Source organism: Phalacrocorax carbo, chromosome 2 (assembly GCF_963921805.1).
Source record: "Phalacrocorax carbo chromosome 2, bPhaCar2.1, whole genome shotgun sequence".
In the NCBI taxonomy this organism is placed as follows: Eukaryota; Metazoa; Chordata; class Aves; order Suliformes; family Phalacrocoracidae; genus Phalacrocorax; species Phalacrocorax carbo.
This window is the reverse complement of record NC_087514.1, coordinates 34,944,685-34,968,611: the sequence shown is the minus strand read 5'-3', so window position 1 is coordinate 34,968,611 and position 23,927 is coordinate 34,944,685. Positions and strand designations below refer to the sequence as shown.

Genomic DNA, 23,927 nt, shown 5'->3' with positions numbered 1-23,927 from the left:
AGGAAAAAATATGTATGTGGAAGAAGTGTGTTTATATTTATTATAATGGGTATAGTAGGAAGAAAAACCATTTATGACCGTGTGACAAGGAAAGGGAAGAGGAAAAGATTTATACAAACTATGATGTAAAACTGTCTTATTTAAGATTAGAATATTTTTGTATGAAGATTAAAGAATGTTATGGCTTATGACATTGAAATACAGGCACGGCAGGGTGAACAGAAAATAACTACTGTTGCCTGAAGTCAGTGGGCTTTGTATCCACATGTGGGTTAAAAGCTTTATTCTGTCATTACTATACTCTTAGAGTAATTCCAGCAAAATAAATGTTACATTTCAGGAGTCAAAATGTACCCTGTAAATTTCTTATTTGCTGATATTATTAATAATAACAGACAAAATGGAATTCAATGCATCAGAGACTTCTGAAGAAGAGAACCTAAGAAAAGATATTCTAGGATTAAACTGGGTTATATTAAAGTCTTTATATAATCATGGTCTTGCATAACCAAGGACATATTTGTTTCTAATGAGTAATTTGATTAATAAGGTGAAAACTGCATGTCAAAATCGATAGACAAATAAATTCTAGCACATGGAATTTGTTTGTTATATTTCTGTATTATTTGGCTGTGTTAAGGAGGTTTTCAGCTCTAATTTGTGCCAAAAGTTTGTAGACATGATCTCCAGTGTCTGCATGGGAATTTGGGTATGGAAATACTGAATTACTGCTATTTAGATAACGCAGTCTCACTCTAAGAAACTTAGTCTGAACTTATGATGAAATAACTGAGCTTCCATCAAGAGATGTGTTTTCTTCCTGGAAATATTTCTGTTTCCTACCCTGAGCGTTGGTTTCAGAGAGTCAGATATCTGGAAACTACTGCAACTATCAGGAGATTTTAAAAATCAAGCAACAGTATAGATACTTCGGGCAAAAGGGAACAGTATGAGCAAACCCCAGCTTAATGCAGTAAAAACTTTGCCTACACAGTGTGGTATAATTTCTTTCAAGAAGAGTAGGTCTTAGTATGCTTTTGAAAGGAAGAAACTTATATTTGCCTGTCAGATACAAGTTTATTCTTCCATGTCCCTTAAATAATAAAAAACAGGGATAAACAATTGTGATAAACAATAATTTATAATCTTTTTTGCGAACTTGTCCTAAGCATGGTTCTTACTGACATGCATGCCTCCTTTTTGGCCAACCTAGCCATAACAGTAATAAACAACAACTTTACTCTAGTTTTCATATTTTGTGTTTGCACTGTGTTCTGTATTTCAGCAAAAGCTGATTATAGAAAAGGGAGAGAAAAGCACTTTCATTTCAGATAAACTATTGGTTTAGAGAAAATAAAGCCTTATGTTGAGTGTGTTGGATAATACCCTTTTGGCTAAGAAAAGTGCCTATTACTAAAAAGAAATCTCACAAGACAGAAAATATACTTAATTTAGCCTGGAAAGTTGAACTAAGCCTTTCAGTTTCGTATTAGTCTTTTATTCGCTGCAGCATGGCTGCACATGCTTTTAAAGGGAACGCTGTGCAGGGATTAAAACCTTTTTTTTCCTCTTGGTGAAAACAGTAGTTTTTTCTTATGTTGCACAAATGGGTCATACAATTGTCCAGTCTCACTTTTTTCTTCAGTCTTCTGCCCTGGTAACAGAAGCTTTAAAAATGGACAATCCTCTTTTTTTTTTTTTTTTAAATAAGAGTTACCAAGCAAGGATTTCTAAGAAGATGACCCTTGCTTTTCTTTCAAATTTCAGACATGGGACACAGAACTAGAGAGATCTGCAGAGTCGTGGGCTGAAACCTGTCTATGGGAGCATGGGCCTGCAAGTCTTCTTCCATCAATTGGGCAGAATTTGGGGGCACACTGGGGAAGGTACTTTAAGATACTGTTTTATATTATATATGGTTTTTAAAAATCTAACAAAATTTGCTTAAAGGTAGAATGGTAGGAGCTACAACTTTTGAATGAACTAACAGACGACTTCTGGCTTTCATAGGTACAGACCTCCAACATTTCATGTCCAAGCATGGTATGATGAAGTGAGAGATTTCACGTATCCCCATCCTCATGAATGCAACCCGTATTGTCCTTACAAATGCTCTGGTCCTGTTTGTACGCATTACACACAGGTATGTAGGTGGGTTTGGTTTTTGTCAGCTATGGAAAAGAACAGTCAAGATCTCCAGTTAGTTTTCTGTATGACACACAGAACAGACTAATCTTGCAGTATATGCCATAGCACTAAAGCACAAAAGGGGATTGTTATTAGACTCCATAGTTACAAGCATGGGGTATTGGTGACACAGAGTAGAGTTGTCATACAGATCTTCAGATTTTATCCTCATAAATACCAATTTCTTTACAGGATTAAGGAAAAAACTCTCAAAACCCAGTACTGAGTGTTACTGCTCAGGCCACTTTGTATAATCTAGTCTCTGCGCTGGAATGCTGGTAGGCCTTTCTGTAATATGCTGAAGAAACAGCACATTAAAAAGAAAAAAGTTTCTTAGGTGAATTCCTCAGATCAGACAACATTTTTTAACATGTTGCTTTAACTCCAGCAAGATTTTGAAATCGCATAAGAACTAATTCATTTGGTACTTCTGAAATCTGTGTATCTAGCCTGAATTTTTCCAGAGGGAAACCAGTCATGTTCTCAGTGAATGGGAAATATGTGATCCTCCGATGTTATTAAAATCCATGTATAATATTCAATATAATATTAGAAAACTTCAAAATTAATAATTTTTAAACATGTATTTTGTTTGTTTACTAGCACAATTTACAATTGTATCTAACTTTAAGGCGGAATTACCTCCATATTCTTATTTGCCATTTCTGTAAAAATATCTATAATTACACTTACCCATTACATGTGAGATCTACAATACATATGTTTAATTTTTTGTGGTACTAATTTTTCACAGTACCTATCTCTTTCAACTCCAAAATCCTCTTGGAACTACACAGTTGGCTTATCTTGAATGGATACAAGTTTAGCATGGGTCATATTTGTCTAATCTGAACATTCCAGCCTTTGTCGTTCAGATTATTTTGAGATCTGCAATGAAAATGGTTTCAACAGATGAGTAAAGGAGCACAGCCACCTTTGATTACAATTATGTGAAAACATATTCATTTAAAATCCATTACTTGAGTCTTTTTTTGTGTATGAGTTTTTTTGATAATAGTTTTATTGTTTATATTACCTCCTTTCACTGCTGACAAATATCTATTCTCGCAGTCTAACCAATCTAAACCCCTCTAGGCCCTTAGGTTGTGAGAACTCCAGTGCACAGGAACCTAACTTGTTCTAACTCATAATTATCTATTAATATTCATTCTAAGAATGATTTCTTCAGACCATGTTTTGTAAATATTTTGCTACACTTTCAAATACATGCTTAGACCATTTATATAAAATGAGAGCCATATCTTTTGTATCAAGGCAAAGCTTTTCTTTCTAATAAGGATATAACCAAATGGCCTTTTGACAGTTGTAATTAGGTCACTTCAACCCATTTATAACAGTGGGGAATATAACATCACTTTTGCAATTTGAGTTTTATGCGTTGAAGTTTGGAGACAGTTTTGATTTTATGTTAATCAGCTTTGGTTTTCACATGCCTTTCTCTTTCCTTTTCCATAGGTTGTTTGGGCTACAAGTAGCAGAATTGGTTGTGCAATTAATTTGTGTCATAACATGAACATCTGGGGACAAATTTGGCCAAAAGCGGTCTATCTTGTATGCAATTATTCTCCTAAGTAAGTAGGCTGACACCCCATAATATCTTGAATCTTTATAATAATCCAGGAAATAATCTGAAAGGAAACCAGTCTGGGTTTTCTATTTTTTGTACTATTATGGAGTAGAATGTTGTTCCCAAGGCAGCCTTTGGGTGCACACATACTCTCCTGATTTTCTAGAGCTTCAGTTACTGGCCTGTGTTAAAACATACAACATCAGAGCTCTTTGTTGTAGTGTGATATTTGTCTGAAAAATAAATGTATGTCCCCATTGTGACTTTAAGGAATGCATAACATAAAGTCCATGGTTAAGATCGAATTCTAGACAATATTACACGCCTGGATGCGTTCCTGTGCCCCCTGCTCTGGGTGTGCCCGCTCAAGCAGGGGGATTGGACAAGATGATCTCCAGAGGTTCCTTCCGACCCCTTCCATTCTGTGTGATTCTGTGATTCCGTTTAGGAGAGTGGAGCCTGTTCTCATATAATAGAAGAATTTAGTCTTACGGTACTGTGCCAGCCTAGAAAGATCTTACAGCAGCTTATGGCAGTACTTAATTTTTTTCTTCATGAACTTTTCAATTACTTCCTGTGTATTTGGTATATGAAAACAATGTTATGGCATAAGTGTTTGCTGTTTTTCATCATTTATTTGTCCATATATTAAATGCGGTTTAAACTTCAAATGTTCATTTATTAAGGCATGTTTTGCTATTTTTTCTTTTTTTGTGTGTGTAAAGGGGTAACTGGTGGGGTCATGCTCCTTATAAACCTGGCCGCCCTTGTTCCGCATGTCCCCCGAGTTTTGGAGGAGGTTGCAGAGAAAATCTTTGTTACAGAGGTATGTACAATTTCAACAGTACAACTATAAATGGGCACAGAAATGTAACCTTTCTTTCCTCATTTTGCTTTAACATAGAGGAATAGAATACATTATGCATGTGCTTAAAGATCTGGTAGGGGCCTACTTTACTATGATGAATGAGGTCATGTACATGAGGTACATGAGGCCGAGCCTCACCAGAGGGAGTGGAGTGTACTCAGCTCCTGCTGATTTAAGTGCCGATTGAGGGCTTTTAGTACACAAAGATGTAGACTGTCGCTGTGTGTTATTTGTATGCCTTTCTGTAATTACAGTGCAAGAATATGTAGTGATTTGTTTATAGGGCAACATGTTATCTCACTGACAGAGCCATGTGCAATGGTATAAGAAAAATCAAGAACAAAACCAGAAGACATCAGTAATTAAATAAAATGTCAGTGAGGATTATTATTAACTTCTTGTAATTTTCATATGCTATTCATAGTTTATAACATTGAAACACAGCATATTATGAAGCTGCTATTTCTTTTTGTTTTATTCTGTGCACAAGTAATTTAGCAATTTTTTTTAGTAATGTTTGAAAGGTATTCATCTATTCATGGACAATAAAAGCTTCACCAGTGTGCCCAAATACCTTCTTTATGGTTCTTGCTTCAGTAAGAAATACAGATTCAGTGATGAGTATTTCAAAATTATTTTCATTATGTACAAATAAAAGGGCCTCATTTTCAGATGTATGTTTTTATGAAATAGTCTAATTACAGGTTATCTATGAACTTGCTAAAATTTTTCCAATGTACAAGAGAAATATCACCTTTGTCCTATTGGTTTTCTGGTGGCATAAAGAAGATTCTAAAACAAGAGTGTTACGAGCACTTTTCTGAGATGTCTCAGTTGTGCTGCTTGTGCTAGAAAAAATTCTACCTTTTCTCAGCATCATAAAGATACTTGAGATGTATTATTAAGCTTGAGGTCTTCATCTTATGAAGCAGTGGAAAGTTTTCCTTGCTTTCTTGCTTGTATTCATCCACCATTTTATGAGAACAAAGCCATGTTACCAGAACATTAAGGGATTTACATTCTACAAACACTGATTTTTTTTTGCCTGAGAGATTATTTTTTGCCCATTTTCTGAAACAGAGGATTCAGAAAGGCCTTATTCTCCCCACGAACCAGAAGAGGAAACCAATGAGATTGAACGGCAGCGATCCAAAGCCCAGGATGCAACAGCGCAAAGCCGGCCAAGAACTCATTCACCTTCAGACTCCACAGGCAGCGATGACAGTGAGAAAAATGAAGTAATAAGCACACAGCAAATGTGTAAGGAATTTACCTGATTTGCAAGTGGTTAACAGATTTGAATTATATAGTTTCAAATTCATTGCAGTGAAATTGCTTTTTGCTTGTTTTAGCTCAGATTGTTTCATGTGAAGTAAGGCTAAGAGATCAGTGCAAAGGAACAACTTGCAATAGGTATGGTAAATTTTATAGTTGTCATTCTGAGATTATTATAAAAGGCTATATTTGTATGTGAGCTGGAATATTTTCCCTTTTTTAATTCCTGGATTTAAGACCAAGTTGAATTTTATTTTCTTAGGTATGAATGTCCTGCTGGCTGTTTGGATAGCAAAGCCAAAGTTATTGGAAGTGTACATTATGAAATGGTAAACATTTTAAAATTAGATTTTGTGCCAGTAGATAGTTTAATGAAATGTATTTTCTGTTGGAATACTAGTTAAAATCATATTAAGAATGGATTTTGAAGAAATCAGTATTCACCAAAAATAAAAGCCTACAGCAAATATTTAAGATAGCATCAGACGATCTAAGTTTGCATCTGCTATTTTGCATGTACTGTCTGAATGTACTTCATACTTCTATACATGCATAGAAGTAGAATTTTGTGTCCACATATTTGGGTGTAAATACCTGAAAGTGCGACTTAAGGAGAAATACAGCAATTTAGGAGTATACTCATATAAATTGTTTCAGTAAGGCAGGCCTACTTGTGTAAGCTTAACGCTAGCTGAAGATATGTAATTTACTCTGTAGAACTGAAAAACAGTATAGGAAATAACAGCAACTGTGAAAAAGTATAGTGTAAGTGAGTATAGTTTGTCTCTGAGTAAGGCAAAGTGGTGTTTCCTTTGAAATAATACCTACACAGACCACATCAAACTTAGTAGACCATATCTACCAAGTTTTTAATGACATGTTGTAATTAAAACCTAATTTTTTCACAAGTAAATTACAAGGCGAAATAGAGGCTTTGTCTGACATGGAACTGCTTTTCCTGCTCTGTTTTTCAGCAATCCAGTATTTGTAAAGCTGCCATACATTATGGCATCCTAGACAATGAAGGTGGTTGGGTTGATGTCACTAGGCAAGGAAGGAAAAATTACTTTATCAAGTCTTACAGAAATGGCATTCAGTCAATTGGGTAAGTTTTCTTAAAATGTATGGAAAGTTTTTCACCTGTTCCTTTTTATTTCATAAAAAATATATCACAGTAATAACATTTTGTTCATACTTTTTATCATGAAGGATATGAAAATGCTATAAAAGTGCATGTGGATATACAGGTACTGTATCCATTCTGAAACTTTAGCCAGTGTCTAATGGTGCACAGAAGATTGATGCAATAATGATGCAAAAGAAGGTGAAATAATTTACAAAATCACTTGGGCAGTAAGTTAGTATTTGTAGTTAAATAGTCTGAATATTTGGAGCATTCAGTTAATTAATTTGTAAGTATATGTATTTATTGTTGAACACTGGTACATACTGGCACTGAACTAGATTGTTTTACATGTTTTGGACAAAGCTGGTGGTATTTCCAGGATTGGATCATGGACACAGCAATCTACGACAGCTAACAAGGCAATAATCTTTCAAGTTTGTGTTTGGAAGTGACCCTCTTGTACTGTGCATACGAACAATAGGAACCAAGCAGAAAATGCACCTCTTTGTATACGTTTGATAGTTTCATTACAATTCCACAATTTACATGTGATATTTTGTGCTGATATTTTGCACAATTTCTGCATTGGCCAGTGGTGGAATAGTATCGCATACTGTAGAAACATCATTTGTAGGTGTACTACGCTGTTCAGGTGCTTGCCCTAAGACAGGTATCTGAAAACAGGTCCAAGTGCTTGCTGACATGCTGAAAGGAAGACCAGAAAAACAGTGCATAAAAGTGGAGTATACTTGGCTGTTTCCATATGTAACCATCCAGTGGTAGGACAACATTGATATTAGTATGTTTGAATCTAAGATATTATTAGTATTTGCAAATTACACTTCACTATATCTTAATGTATTCTGCAGAGATGTACATTGCTGTTCTTATTTCTGTCTATAGTTAGTATATGTGTAATAGTAGTATATATGTAATAGTTAATATATGAGTAATATCAAACTGAAAGAAAACAGAATTTTCCTGAGTAATATATTTGGCTCTGGTGTGAACCCAAGGGTAAGGAGAAAGGTAATCATTAGAGGCTGTGCTCTCCCTCTGAACTGTGCAAACAAATGCCACATGCTATGACACCTTTCATAATTTCTCTTTTCAACAGATTTACCTAATCCAGGATAAACACTGACCCAGGTAGACTAAATTCAGTGGCCTATAATTTGCACTACCTGTGTAGCACTTAAGGCGTTGATATCGGTCTGTTTCTTTGGGTCATCTGATGATCTGACTAAGTTATGCCTGCTCCCCCCCCCAGTGAAGATACAGTCAAGTATCTCTTTTTTAAATGCTTTGAGACAAGAAGTAAATCTTGGATCATATCAATACTAATATATTAGGAACCAGGTTTCTTACAAATGTAGGAGTAGTTAAACTCTAGAAAATCTTCAAACCAGAAGGAACTGACTTCCCATCACTTGAAATCTCTGTGTTTCTATGCCATCTGAGACAAAACTCTACAAGTGTCCAGCCTACAAAGCATGTTTAGCACAAGTCCTCTGAGAATCGGAACTCAAAGGGAGGTGTTAACACTTGGTTTTGTTTGCTGTGGGCATGGATAATCATACCATTGCTGAACAGTAATGACCATTTTGGTTTTGGATTTGTGATTCAGATATAGTAAAAAAAAAATTTAGATGCCTTATAGATAAAAGGCTCTTAAAGGACCAAATCCACACCTTCCTATCTACAAGTATATTTCAGGAAACTCCTGCCGCTATGTGTGCGCGCAGATAATAGTTTTTTATTAAAGTCCTGTAGTATTTAGGACATCACCTTTTAGCATGAATTTAGAAAATACTGTGATCAGGCACAAGCTTTATAAGTCAATCTATAAATCAAAGTCTTTGGGATAAAAAAAGATGATTTACCAAAGTTTCAACCTTCCAAAGGCCCATCAATAAGTCTGGGGATACCTTGCAGCTACCTGACTCTCACCATTGTCTCTAAATGGAGCCTTGCATAAACTACGTATCTATTCAATAAATAGATGAAAGGAAGTGGATCTCACCTCTAGTGCCTATTACAAAACAGAAGGGCAGAAAAGGGAATGTCAGTGCAACATACAGCAGATTTCCTGATCTTCAGCTCCTTTGATTTAAAATCAGGTTTGCCAATACAGTTGGTTTTTTCAACTGCTGCATTTTCATTGTATAGAATGCCATTTTTACCGATACCTTAGCAGGCTAATCAACAACAGAATGTAGTGAACTATTCCCACATCAATGTTTGACAATGCTAGGACAAGAGAAGTGTGAGCTAACTCCTTGAAAGCAAATTGGAATCCAATAAATGAGCAAATGTGAAATTGGTGGGCCATACAACTAAACACAAGCAAACTGTTTCTGGATACAAATTGCAGTGCTATGGAGCGCACAGGATTAATTTGCTCCAAAGGTGAAAATGGAAAAGTTTCCTTGGGCTTTTTTTAACTATAAATATGTTTATATATATATTTTTATATTTTTATATACAATATAATTATTTTAGATAAATAATTTTATGGGTGCCAAAAGCATCATCAGCTTCTTTGATACAGATAAAAAGTATTACAATCGGAGGCATATCTAATGAGTTAAAAAAGGAGTAAAGTAGGAGATAAGGAGGAGTAAAATAGAAGTGTTTATCAATTGTAATGTAACAACAGAATGTATATACCTGTCTTTGTATAACAACAGGAAACAGATACACCTGACTGCCATATAATTATGGAGCTGTTTGTAGGAATGAACCTTGGGGGGAAGTGGATGACCTCTTCTGGTAGATGGGTGCTTCTGAGGAGTTCTTAACCACAGGTTTTGGTTGCTACATTTTGAGGGACAAATAGATTGCATAGTTTGTTCCTAGCACACTTATTCTCTTAGCAAATTAAATTATTGAAAGACTTTAACATGCATTCCTGGTTTTCAAACAGATTCACTGGGAGTACAAAGGAGATGGGGTGCAGTGAATAAAAATTGGTTAGGGACAATATCTTGAGGTTCTTTTCTAGATTCTCCAATAGCAATTCTCCTAGCTAGAAGAGATCATTGAGAGATGTTATTTACTGACTATTTCTATTATTTCTTTTCCAGAAAATACCAGTCTGCTAACTCCTTCACTGTCTCTAAAGTAACAGGTTAGCATTTATTTCTTATAAGATCAGTACTACTTTGAGTTATGTTTTTTTCTAAACAGCACACATTTACTCGTTTTTGTTTTACTTTCTTCAGTTCAAGCTATCACCTGTGAAACAACAGTGGAACAGTTGTGCCCATTTCAAAAACCAGCCTCACACTGCCCAAGGTAAAATTCTTTGAGTCTTATTAATTCAAAGTGCTGCTGTATTTTTTGTCAGTTACTAATTATCTGTAGTTGTCATTGATAAAGGTGACAACAGTAGCTATAAAAGTGAAGCCAGAAAAGTTTTACCATTATTTTAGTCTTCGGTCTCAGGTATGTAAAGACAGGTTTTTTCATTAGGAAAATCTCTTTCTTTTGCTCATAAATATCTTTTTTTGGTCCCTTGGCAAATTTTAGTGAAATCATTGTTGGTTAGACCAAAGAGTGCGAAGTAAAATGCATTTTTCTTTTTCACTATTTTTATTACTGCATTTTTATTTTTCACTATTAAATCTATGCACCTTGGGCAAAATAGACTTTATTTCAGTTTATTTGCCTGTAAAACAGTTACAATAAAAGGATATGATACTGATACTTATCATAGAAGTTACCAACTTGTTTGGGAGTTTTGGAAGATAAGGTGAGCAAATATGTTTGCAAAAAAATTGAAATATGTATTATGAAGGTGTGGACTGCAGGTCAGTTAACAGCTTTAAATATATGTGCCATTCCTTTGAAGCCTACATTTTAACTCTTTGAAAGGAGCCTGTGCCACAATATTTTGAGGAAGGAAATCGGTAGCAGTTTTTAAAACCATAGATGAGTCAAAGGTAAATACACTGTAGCATAATTTACCGCAAGCTAAGCTGGAGATATCCACAGGATTACATTCACAGCAATCCTACAGCCAATACAGGAAGCAAGTACAAAGCCAGAACTGCTAGGAAAACATCCCTTCATGTAGCACTTGGGTCCGTGGACCTGTTTGGTGTTTGGCTATGACTCCTGGCTTTCTAGCTGGAAGATGTGGAGAGGTAAGCGAAGGAGTGGAATGCAGGAGTAGATGGGTGCAATCTCATACTTATATCTTTTTCTTTTTTTCTGCATTATTAAAAACTAAAAGTAGCTTAATTAAGAGAAAAATAGGTTCTGTCTTTAAGAAAATTTAAAAATAAAAATAAGGTTAAAAATGAATGATTAATTCTGATGCATCAATTTAAGGAACTTCACAAAAGCAGTGATTTATTCAAGATTCTGTACATGCTCTTAAGTTAATTCCAAAAATGTAGCCTCACAAGTTACAAGCAGTAATCACTATGGCATTGATTACACAACCTCATTTTTAACTCTTGTGCTCTAATCATAAATCGGCAGGTCTTCAAAAGGCCTCTTTGACATCTTGTTTCCTTCAGATGAAAATCTCTTTCCTAGATGCATCAGCCAGTTTTAACTGCCCATCTGGTAAGACTGTAGCATGCCCAAGTGGTAAGACATGCTGAGTATCGCTTAAAGCATGGATAGCATCCTGGAGAAGAAAGCTGCCCTGTGTAGGGTGGCTCCAAAGACATTAGGGCATGACCCATTTTTAAATGAAACAGCTCAGAGAAGACCTACAGCTGACTGGCGCTTCTTCCTTGTAGCATATCACAGTTACCAAACAAGATGCTTGACACCTTCTGTACTACTGTTAGCTTCCCACATGGTTTTCCTGTGCATTTTGGAGCAACAGCAGGCACAAATCACAGAGGGAGTTTTTCTCAAAGGTTAAGAAAATGCAGTTGCATAAAGACAGTCTTTGTTTCAGTAGCTTCCTGATCTGGAATCAGGTGGGAATTTCATCACCTTCCAAAGTTTTTCATTTTAGCCACAGATGCCAAGCGCTCACCCTCATTATAAGTTGCTAAATTGGCTTGCATTACTAGGTCATCAGCACCATAGCAGACCCTCATGCAGATATGCTTCTCCTGTGAAAGTATTCAACTGTACAGTTTGAATAGGATGCTGTAGAAACAGCTAATAATATACGAGTGAACAAGCTTTCCTACTGGCGTCGCATATGTTGAACAATACCATCTGCTGACCCAAAGGGAAGAAGATCAGGCCTGCTGAAGTACGTTTCCAAGAACTTTATTATGTACCACAACTTACATCAGCAATGCTTTCACCCATATTGTCAAAGCCTCAAAAACTGACAGCCTTTAATATCAGTGTGGACCCCTATGTATGCATTATCAAATTGATTTATACTCAATAATGCTGATGTTGAATATGATACAGTAATATGCTGATATCATTCTTCCTATCTGTGTGGTTTATTTTTTATTTTTCAGGGTGTATTGTCCTCACAACTGTATGCAGGCAAATCCACACTACGCTCGTGTAATTGGAACACAGATTTATTCTGATGTAAGTATAGTGATTTACATTGCATTATATAATGAAATATAAAATCCTATGAAAAGCTATAATGTAAAGAAAATAAGATATAATATAGATATCCAGCTTTCCTCCATATGCTGATTTTTTACACAGTCTTTTCAGAAGTTCTTTTTCAGAGGCTCCCATTTAAGTTAGTAGTACTCAGCTGCTGAAGATACCAGAAGTTATTTAAAAACTCAGTGTAGGCTTCAGTAGTCTCTGGACCCATATTTTCAATTTATTTGTCAAAATTCCCACTGATTTGTTCAGTATTGGCAGTGTATATTAATTTAATCCCTTGCTTTTTAGGTCCTGATGCAACCATAACTTCTGTCAGATTAAATTAGAAAAAAAAATTATTCTGAAAATAAATGTCCACAGTCTCATTATTTTGGATATTTCTTACCTATGTAGATAACTCAATATTTGCAGCAGGATTTTTATATATTTGTGTAAAGAATCTCACATTGTCATATTATTTAACAGTCTAATATTTTTTTTTTTTGTCATCCTGTTTCCTAGTCAACTGTTTAACTGTTTTTTTTTCTGTCTTTTCTACATCATGTTTAGTTCCGAAGTGGGTAGAAATAATGAAAAGAAAGTTCTTTTTTATGCCTCTCCTTTGTCATCTCTCTATGGAGAAGCCAGGGTCTAGTGGCAGAGAGAACAGGTCACATTTTTGCCAGTAAACTCTATGTTTTAACTGGCTTTCAGCTGTCATAAGGAATAGTACGGCAACCAGCTGGGTCAGGTGATGATTTTCACTACTTTCCAACACTCTGACATGTGTGAAAATATGCAAGTTACGCTTTAATATTATTTTAGATGTACTATCTCATTATTAATCTCCATTATATAGAAATGTGTGCAGCCATACTGCTTTTAGGATAAATGGACATAAATGCAGGTAAGAAACCAGGGACGGGAGTCTTCTTATCGACTTCAGATGCTGTTAGGGTAGATACCGACAGGTGCTATTCTATAGGGTATGTTTATAGTAGTTTGTAGTACCTACAGTTTAGTGGTAAAGGAGATAAATAGGCACCTACAGAACAGAATTCATTTGATCTTTTCAGAGTGTCTACCTCAGTATGAGATGAGTTGCCCAGCAGAGGTGTCTATTCCTCTCCATTTCCTACAGAAGGGTCCTCAGGCACCTAGCTCAGATACAGACAGACGTTTCTTACCTATATTTGTATAGATGTTCCCATCGATGGTATCAGCATTATGTGATTTTCTGCAATGTTCTTTTGCTGCTAACATAAGAATTATTTTAAAGCAAACATATTTTTAACTGAAATTTTCACTAAACAATATGATTAGGTATTTTGTGCATTATAATTTATACTGAACTAGTTTCAGGTGAAGTATTAATAATCTATTTAATAAGTATGTCCTCTTTTGCAGTTTTTCATGTATTCACAGATTTGTTTATAGTTATAGAGAATTCATTTGCCTACTTATTATCGCAAATGTATTTGAAATTGCAGTCTCTGATCTACTGGGTTGATTCCACAGAACAGATGTTTTTTGTGATATTCCTGCAAAATCTTTTGTTTCAAGAATGCATATATATGGATGTGCATGTATGCATATATGCACAAGACTCCTTTTTTGCACTAGTGCTTAGGCCACTTGCACTCAGTGAATGAAGATTTTGCAGAGGTATTAAGACAAAAAGCAAATCACTTTAATAGATGTCACTAATGCAAAAAGATTTGTTGGTCTGACCGGGCATTCATTCTTAAACTCATTTCATGTTTTACGGTAACTTCTTTTCCTTGCTGTTCCTGAGTAGGGTTTTTCTCTGGTTTATCAGTCATGCCCCACAGAATTTTTACCCATTTTTACTGCCCATTCTTTTTTTCCTTTGACATCACATTGACTATCCCTAACTCATTTGAAACAAAACCTCCCATTATTTCATCCTCCATTCTTCCAGTCTGCTAGCTATTGTCTCTTTGTCTGTGGCAGATAAATCACAGCGATGGTTCATATAGCCAGCATCTATAAACTTGTGTGTGTGTGTAGTTTTCACGTGATACCCATTCCCCCGTGCTCTATACCTTCTATATTTTTAGCTGATCTCCCTTTGTTTCACTTGTCTTGAGGTAGGTTGCAAGCTCTTTAAAAGCATCTATTATTCTGAGTTTATGGTACATTTAGTTTCTTTTCTGAATAGAGCTATTACAGAATGAATATGAACAGCAGTATGTGTCATTCTCAGCAGACAGAAGTACAAATTACTCATTCTGCATATGGCCCAAACATGTTGCCACCTTTGTGCTTTGTATCTCTGCTGGCCCCCCTGCTAAGAGTTCCCACATGGCAATGGTTTGTCTTGTTGGGAGACCAGGAAAAAAAGAAAGTTTCCTCCTGTCTTGTGCTGAAGAGTTGGTTCCACCTTTCAACTTTGGTTAATCCATTTTGTCTAAAACTTTTTGAGTAATTTCTGGAGTTTGAGAATCATGTCAAGTTGACAAGCTTTTTAACAATATCTGTATTTTTAAAGCACTTTTCAATATAATCTCATTTGTGAAATAAAATAAAAAACTTCCCAAGAACTGAATCATGTCAGGCCCAGCGTGATTGTCTGAACTCTGCTGGGACATGATCTTGCAGTACCTGCCTGTACAGAGATTGTCCTTTGTTGCTGTTAGTTCCTGGATTATCAAGGTACCAAAATAATGAACTTTTTCATAGAGAGGAGGAGAGGCTACAATACGTCAGCTGAAAATTCCTTCACTTGCAGATTTTTTTTTGTTTTATTCAAATTTTATTTGAATAGACACACCTGAAATGTGTATATTGTAGAAGTTCTGAACCACATTCCAGTTGCCTTATAAGGATTTTTAAAGAGATTAAGGTTTATATTTATCCTGGTTTTTTTTCACATTAGGCAACATTTTCCCAAAGATAATCTCTTATAAGTAGTGACTCTAAGTTATGGGTGTTCATTGAACAATTCTATGAAAAAATTGAGCTTCCTTTTGGGGGCTAGAGATCAAGAAAGGTCTTTTATTTAAAGAATTTGATGGAGTTGTATAATTTCATACCCTCTGAGGACTTCGACCTTCTTAATTTTTGTTTCAGTAACCATATATGGAAATATTTCCCTAATACTTATGCAAAAGTATTCATAATTCTTTGCTGTGGTGAAATATAAACAATATGACGTAAAAAAGTTCTATAATCCTGTGTTGGTCAGGGAGAGACACTTGTGGTTAAAATGCCTTTTCAGAATACTGCTATGCTGTGATAGATATTTAGTATTTTGCTGAGTAGCTGAAGAAGGAAAATAATTAAGCAACTTGGTATTCAGATTCTATGACCTGTTAAATACTAACGAATTTCAGAGGGTTCACAGCACAGCAATAAAGCACGGTCATATAATGCTGTATGAAATGTTTATGTTAACTTAAAAATACTGCCTTATACATCCTTGGGAGTGAGTTCATTAAAATTAAAGAAGCAAACTCAAATCTCTGATGAAGACTTCCAGAAAGTGGCATAAGACTGCTACTGTAAAATACCAATACTATACTGAAGTTTGTGATAGACCTAAGTACAAAATCCTGTTCTGCTTAAATTAACAGGAGGTCCACCTTAACGGTTCAAGGAAGCGTGATCAGGATGACATAATATTATTAAGTATAGGAAATATTATGGCATCAGTACTGGAATCTGATTCCATTTAGATGAAGATTGCCAAACCAATGAGAAGTTCTTGAAAGCTCAAAGCAGATAATACTTTCACAAAAAAATTATATCTGTACATATTGATGAAAGTACAAGCATTTATTCATCTGTATTCTTAAAAGTTACTCATTTAATTTTTCATATATTCAAAAAGTATGCACATTTGTTCTCCAATCTCATGTGGAAAGCAGCATCAGAATAGCAGTTTATTTTTCATCTAAAAATAGCCTCTGAGTTGGCCTCATCAACCCCATTCTTCTGACCTCTCCTTTTTCACAGATCCCATATAAGCATCTTGCCTTTAGCTTTAAAATGTTGTGCATCAGCCTAGCCATACTTCATTGATCCAGTAGCCTAACAATGACCACATCCTTCACTGGAAATAGTTTCCAACAAGTAGTCAGCCTCTTCTGTCAAAATCTCCTTCCCTTGACTTTTCCTTTTTTTTTTTTTACTTCACTAGAAGTTTCCAAATAACATAGAAACATCCGGGATCTCAGCTACCCTCAAGTGTAATTATGAAGGTGTCTACCTATCTAATGATGTACACAAAGTGTAGCCTTTTGGTTACTATTACAGAGGTGACAAACTTTGATCTTTTTTTTTCCCCAATTGTACCTCTAGCTTTTTTTATATCTTCAGTGTGAACTGAAAACAAAGGTGCTATTGTGTTATAGTACTAGTAGTTAATAGTCTTCTAATTCTTTACTGTAGTTAATTGCTTGTAAATCTCATCCTTTGTTTCTTTAGACAGTAATCCTATATTGCAGAGGCCATTTTTTCCCCTGTATATTTGAAATTTCACATGATCAGTCTGATCTTAAGTTACTCCCATAGTATGAGAACATAAAGGACACTATAATCCTAAAAATAAGGCAGCTACTGGTGTTCAGGATTTAACAAAAGTCTTGTAGCCCTGGGAGGAGGAGAAAAAGTACCGAGGAGCATAAATGGCGTCCCTTCTGGCATTTCCAAAACCTGCAGCCAGCAGAGTGAAGAGAAAAAATCTAAAGTGTCTTTGCATAAGATTCTTTACATAAACAATTTCAAACCTTTGCTTCTAGAAATATTGTAATATTAAAAGACAAACTATAAAACTGGCAAATTCTGTGCTTGGAATGAGAGTAGAAAAATCATTGCTATTTTAAATTCCTGACTTTATATAGCATTGAGAATACAAAACAGCTACAGTAACACACATAAATTATTCCAATTATAACTGGAAGAAATGCAATTCTTGTTTAAATAGTGGTCTATGTGATATTGGTATTTATATTGGCTAAGTTTGTAAGGTTGGTTGAGGAGAGACCTATTGCAGTGAAGACTTTTCGACAAAACTTGACTTCAAGTGAAGATTCACTGTAGCTGGAGCTACACTTTGCTGTGCTGTGTGTTGAAGATTGGGACATTATGCTATACCTAAGAAGTTCCATTATTTTGGTGATTAATTTTTAAAATGCTGAAAGATCAGTAGAGGACTGCAAGTTTAAATCAATTATTTAAATGAACATTATCAAGATTGTCACTGAGCAATCCTTCTGTGGATAGTTTTTGTGCTACATAGGTTCAAGAGAGGAATAGTGGCCAGAGAATGTAGGTTTCACTCAGGTGAAACTGCTGTTAAATTCACAGAGAATTTTGCCTGCATAAAGTTTGTGGAATTAGACCCTGATGTAGAAATTCTTCTTTTGAAGCAGTTTTGAAGTCTCTACCTCTTGACACTATTTCCTCACTCAGAGTTAAGGAGCTAAAGCCATTAGTCTGCCATTAATCAACTGTCATAGCTAAGGGATGACCTCTATTTTCTGTTTGATGCTCAGGTTATACCTTTAATCTAATTAGCTTTTAATGTTTGCCCATGCATGGATAGGAAATTGTGGTTTTCCCTTTGAATATGGATCGTTTCACTGTTTTTTTGAGGTTTTGCACCTAGAGATGGGATTATTGCAGTGCATTCCTCACCTTTGGGGTAGGACATCCTCCTAGAAACATATGACTGCACTGTGCTTTTGCTGTTCTACAGTTCCCCTGTTTGCCCTGGCTAGAGATTAAACTGAATCCCCTGATGTATAATAATTAATGGGACTAAGGTTTGAGTTTTACTAGCTCTCTGCTGCGGAAGTGGAGGCTGATAAAGCCTTTCATTTTGAAAGGCTCAAGAATTCAAACATGTTCCTGATCCTTGAACTGAAATAACCTGAAATAAATAATGATTTTGGGGTCATGCTGCAGGAGATCTTTGAAGAAGCAGTGTCTATACTCCTATAAATTGGCCTAATTTCTATGAAACTGGTTTAAATACTGTAAGCTTAATAAAATTAGTCATGCAATAAATAGAATTATTTTCTGTTTCCTATAACTTCATTTAAATGCCTTTATTAGTTTTCTTCTGAACAATTTTGAAATAAAAGGATGAATGAAAACTAATCTTCTCCTCATTCTTTCTTAGATATCCAGTATCTGCCGGGCAGCAGTACATGCTGGTGTAGTCCGCAACGAGGGCGGTTATGTTGATGTTATGCCAGTGGACAAAAGAAAGGTGTACGTTGCTTCCTTTCAAAATGGGATATATTCAGAAAGGTACAGACCCCAGTTTCAAAGATTACCGTTCACCTCGATAAGATTTACAAAGTCTTGCGTTGTGTCTGTTTGTACCTGGGGTGGTGCTAGAAACCAAACAAATAGGCCAACGTGGGTGATTTACAGAGCTTGTGTAACAGCTGTGGTGACACTGGAGAAGCTGTGGTACCAGAGCTGCCTGCCTCCTCTAAGCTCATAAATCATTACTCTAAAAAGCTGCTTATGAAATAAAATAACCTTCTTGTTTGCTTTGCTGGTTCTGCTGCAACTAACACAATATTTGATAAGGAAATTGCCTTTGCTTTCTTTGGGATTTTGTTTAAAATTAACATTAGTGATTTAATCTGTCCAAGTTGAAGGGCCTGCAATAGGTAGATATTAGTAGCTGATGCAGGTTCATTGTTCATGATGAAATAAATGTTCATTTCTGGTTATTACTCATTTACATGGTATTGAACCAGTGAGCCTGCATCATAAATAATATTCACAAACATTGAAATTCACAATCATTAAAACATTTATTAATTTCTTTTTTATAATGGTTTGACTTTCTAGCAGTGTTTTTCTGAAAGATGTGGAGATGCTGTGAAAGTTTAGTTGCATTCAGTGTATTCATGTGTTCTGTGATGGTAACACATGGCTGCATGTTGCAGATTAAATTTAATTCCGGAAAGAGTCCTCCAGGTTCTAAAGGAAGAAAGAGAAGTTCCCTTAAAAAAAAAAAAAAATCTTGTACCACTCTTTTAGTCCTGTAAAGCTGGGAATGATTGTTACTTCTAAAACTACAACCTTCCAAAGAAATTTATGTGGGAAAAAACACCTCCAAAAGTTTCTGTAGGGAACTTGGAAGTAGGAAAAGAATATTTTTTTCTTATTTTTAATTGGGGATGGGGGGATGTCTTTCCTCTTCCCCTCAAACCTTTCAACAAACTTGGAAACTTGTGAAATACAGACTTCCTTCGCTTAGCAGATGACTTAACTTACATATTCTTTGGCCTTTCCACATGATCATCTAGTTCCCTCAGAAAGAGTGCTTCCTTACTGACACTTTTGTTCTCCATTTAAATCTCCTCACTGAGTAGAGATGTAGCCAGGAAAAGTATTCCAAATTTAATAACTATTTGGAAGGTCAGTGGTTTGGAAAACAGTCCCATGCAAGTTTTCTGTGAAGCAGAAGAAGATGGATTGTAACACTGTTGCAGGCAACTGTTTCACTGTGCCCTTCCTTACTTTCACCTCCATTTCCCTTTACTTCCCTTCCCAGATATGCCTCAGACAGGGTCTGCAAAAGAAAAAACAATAGGACCATTAAATAGAACATGCTAATTCAGTTTATAAGACAAAAATATTTATTCTAACCAAATTTAGTTGCAGTTGGAGTATTTTTGTTTTCATTTCTTTTGAAGCCAGATATTTATCTCTTCAGAAGGCATTTCCTTTGTTTTTGTAAAATATTAATTCTCTTTAGAAATCTATTAATCAGCATATAAGCAACTAAAAAACAAGTGATCTCCTAGGTCTGCAAGTTCTATCTGAATATAGTTATTAGAATAGTGAGTGTAAGATGCATGCTTTCTCTTTTTCCTAAAAAGATATTTTATTTTTAGTATTTCTTAGTATTTTGCTTCAATAGAGCTTTATTCTTTAAATCAGAATCCCTCATTGCAAAGGATTACTTGATTTTTTTAATGTTATGATTTTTTTTCCTAATAAGCTGCTTGGAAGAAAAATTAATCTGAAAATTATTTCATTTTTATTTGTAACAGCTTTAAAAAAAATTCTTAGATAGTTAATATTATGAGTAGTCACAGGAAGAGTCACAGGATCCTAGAGTTGCATTTAACAATTAAAAATTGTTGTCATTGGAGTGTTGTAGTCTTAAAAATAACACCAGGAATGTTTTTATGTTTCAGTTTACAGAATCCTCCAGGAAGCAAGGCATTCAGAGTATTTGCTGTTGTTTGAGTCCAGCAAGTAAAATGTAAAACAAGCAAGCGAAACCAGAGCGCTTGGAAGAGAATAACAAAGGCCATTTCTTATAATTCCTAAAATTTGTATAAAGCTGTAACATTATTGTACAGAAGATGTATACTGCTTTCCACCAAAAAGGTTAAATTACATATATATCTTAATGAAAAAAGTCTGTAAAAGTAAACATGGGAGAAAAATTCATTTGAAAATCTATAATGATATATAACAATATTTTGAATCCTGTGTTAAATATTGCTATATTTTCTTAGCAGTTACTCTGATACCGTTAATTCAAAGCTTATAAATGTTCTTTGTTTTCTTCATCTGACTATATTATTTTATGGTGCTTTATATATGCCACTAACAGTAACCTTAAAACTATACCATAGGGAGGCCTGGGTTTTTATTTCCAATGTACATAAAAGAAGCCATCCCAATAATTCAATATGATAAATCATGCCTTAAAGTAAAATACAAATATATATATAACTTTTTGATGATTTACAGTAGCGTTAGCCATGCAAGCGTAAATGAAGAGCTAGACTGTTTTCAATTTCACACTAATCATAAGTACAAATACCTATTTTGAAGTAAAATGGAAAATATAAAATATAGGGGAGTTCTGGGTCATATTAGCATGTTTTCCTCTAAAGAAATATTTTTAAGAGACGGGGCCATTCACGTTTATATATAATTTCTTAAATATGTTGATAAATAAAACGTTTATTGGATGCTGCTAAGCTCTTTAGTTCAAATAATCAATTCATTATGGCCCAGTCCTCCACAGATATTCAGCTATCATGGGATGGGTGAGTGAGAGGTAGACATATATAGCCTTGAAGGATCTGAGAAAATTTTGATATTGAGAAGTGGAGTAACCTGAAATTAAGGAGTAAGCCATCAGTTCTGCAGTGCAGCTCTGCAGACATACATGCTCTATTTTTGCCATGTGACTCCTTCAATACGCCTAAATTGGGTTTCAGCAAAAACGTAGAATTGTACACATACATAAAAATTTGCAAGCTTGAGGCCTTAAGCTGTGCATGGTATCCGTATACTATACATTAATATGAGGGTAAATGTTCAAGAAAATCTTAAAGAAAATGGTAACAAAGGCTAACCTTGCTCCTCATGACCTGGCAAATACTCCTGCAGGCCAGGAAGTATAGTGGTACGGAGCCCAGTGACGATTATGTCATTTGTTGCTTCACCATTTTAAAAAACTCATTTATGGTGAACAGCCTTGTGCATTATTTTTACCATATTATGGTATATGAAGAACGTGTAGTGGTGATACTATGTTTCTTTCTATGAAAAGTGTATTGGTGCTTTAAGACTGAAAAGCTGTTAAACTTTATTTTTGGATTTTTTTTGTTTCTGTTGTTGAATTTATTTCCTTCCAACTTGTAAACTTATTTGCATTCTTCATATTTCAGAATGCTATATTCTGCCTTCTGTTTTGCTACATGTACTACCTCATGTAGTTAGGCAAGCTTTGTTAGTTTTTTTAACCTGTTTTGAATAAAATTAATTTACATAGTAAGAGTACCTTTGACAGCCTTTATTTTTGGATTTATTTGGATTTATTTGGATTAATTTGGATTTATTATTTGCCTCTAGAAGGAAAAGATAACAGCCACACAAAATTTACCTTTTGTTTTTCTAAACATTGCAAGTGTAGGACCAAGCAGTAGACATAGTCTGAGGTTCTAAAAGCCGTGAAGGCAAATTAGGCACACAACTTCCATTAATCGCATTGGTAGTTTTACGGAAGAATCTTCTGGTAATTTTTTCAAGTTTTGGCGAGGGTCTTTGGGAAGAGATTGCTTTCTCATTTTAATGGGGAACTCTGTGTCAGGAATTGATTACAAAAAAGCCATCACCTTTTGTTTAGTCCAACTCTTTGCTGTTGTGGTAAATGTTTCTAGTGCAAATAGTCCTAGCTACACTTGCTGGGAACAAGCAGGTTTTTATATTACACATTCTTTTTTTGCCTCGTAAGACTAATGGTCAGCTTGGGAGTTCCAGCTGGGAAATCTATTTAACTGATGAGGGAGACAAAAAGTTTTTGGTGTATAATGCCTTTTTTTTTGCAGGTGGTGGCAGGGGTGCATTTAAAGAAGCTTTATATAGATTTTGCAATACTAGCATTAACCATTTTTCAGATTTGAAACCAAAGTGCGAGTAGACTTTGACTATGATGGGACTCCAAGTCACTCAAAGGCTTGAGATAGACTTTCACCATCTTTCCTTAGAAGCACCAAAGCAGTAACACAGGCAGGCCTCGCAATACCTACAGTTGGGGTTATCAGAATATAGAGTAAGGCCACTTCTGAAATTAAGGGCACGCAGAACTGCTGAGGGAGACATTTGAGACAAAACTGTGTGAATGCAACTGTAGTGTCCCTTTTCCACACAGGCGGGATGTTTTCTTGCAGCCTGGCCTTGCCACCCAGCAGCTTTCCCTGTCCCCTGCCTGGCCCATGATCCCCAGCCACTGCCTCGGGAGCCCGTGGGAAGCTTGTTGGGTGCTGCAGATCCTGGGTGGTGAGCTAGCTCCCTTCTCTGCTGGCCAGGCAGTAGGGTGCACTCTTTCCTTTGGGCCTCACCTGGGGCGAGGCAAAAACCCAAGAAAGTCACACCTTCAGTCGTAACCACAACTTCCTCACGTAGGGCAGATGGGTAGTTGGAGTCCCATGTGGAATCACAGTTGCCACACCGAATTTCTGCCTTTTTCCTCCATTTGTTCCTGGCATGTTTTTTGTCCTGCTGCATAGCCTTGCTTCCTCTCCTCACTCTCATCTGTAAAGTTCCACCTATATTTGCTGGGAGTTCCTGTGCAAAGGGGCAGGGGTGGACCCTTGGTGCCATAACAACAAAGTTAGTGCTTGGCGGGAGAAGCGGGGGCTACCTTCAACGTGTGTGAATGGTTGCTGTGAGCAACTCTACTAACCAACACAGTGACAAGAAGGAAGGGAGGTGAGTGACTCTTTCTCCTCACATCTTCTGTTGCACAAATTTTAGAATCCTGTTGCTTTTCCACATGCAATAATTCTATCCTATTATAAATATTCCAGCTAACATCAGCTTTTTGAGAAATT

At 35.6% G+C, this 23,927-nt stretch overlaps 1 protein-coding gene across 2 annotated transcripts in view; it reads left to right on the top strand.

The window, feature by feature from the left end:
* CRISPLD1 (cysteine rich secretory protein LCCL domain containing 1) overlaps positions 1-22,374 on the top strand; it is a 44,976-nt gene extending 22,602 nt beyond the window's left edge. For both annotated transcript variants that reach the window (XM_064442518.1, XM_064442519.1), the window contains 13 exons: positions 1,768-1,886; positions 2,011-2,143; positions 3,664-3,779; positions 4,501-4,601; positions 5,724-5,903; positions 5,996-6,056; positions 6,181-6,247; positions 6,893-7,023; positions 10,131-10,174; positions 10,269-10,341; positions 12,489-12,564; positions 18,725-18,855; positions 20,769-22,374. In XM_064442518.1, coding sequence (XP_064298588.1) covers positions 1,768-1,886; positions 2,011-2,143; positions 3,664-3,779; positions 4,501-4,601; positions 5,724-5,903; positions 5,996-6,056; positions 6,181-6,247; positions 6,893-7,023; positions 10,131-10,174; positions 10,269-10,341; positions 12,489-12,564; positions 18,725-18,855; positions 20,769-20,820 — 1,284 coding nt within the window. In that variant the 3' untranslated portion in view covers positions 20,821-22,374. The remainder of the gene's footprint in view (positions 1-1,767; positions 1,887-2,010; positions 2,144-3,663; positions 3,780-4,500; positions 4,602-5,723; positions 5,904-5,995; positions 6,057-6,180; positions 6,248-6,892; positions 7,024-10,130; positions 10,175-10,268; positions 10,342-12,488; positions 12,565-18,724; positions 18,856-20,768) is intronic.
* The last annotated feature ends 1,553 nt before the right edge of the window (positions 22,375-23,927 follow it).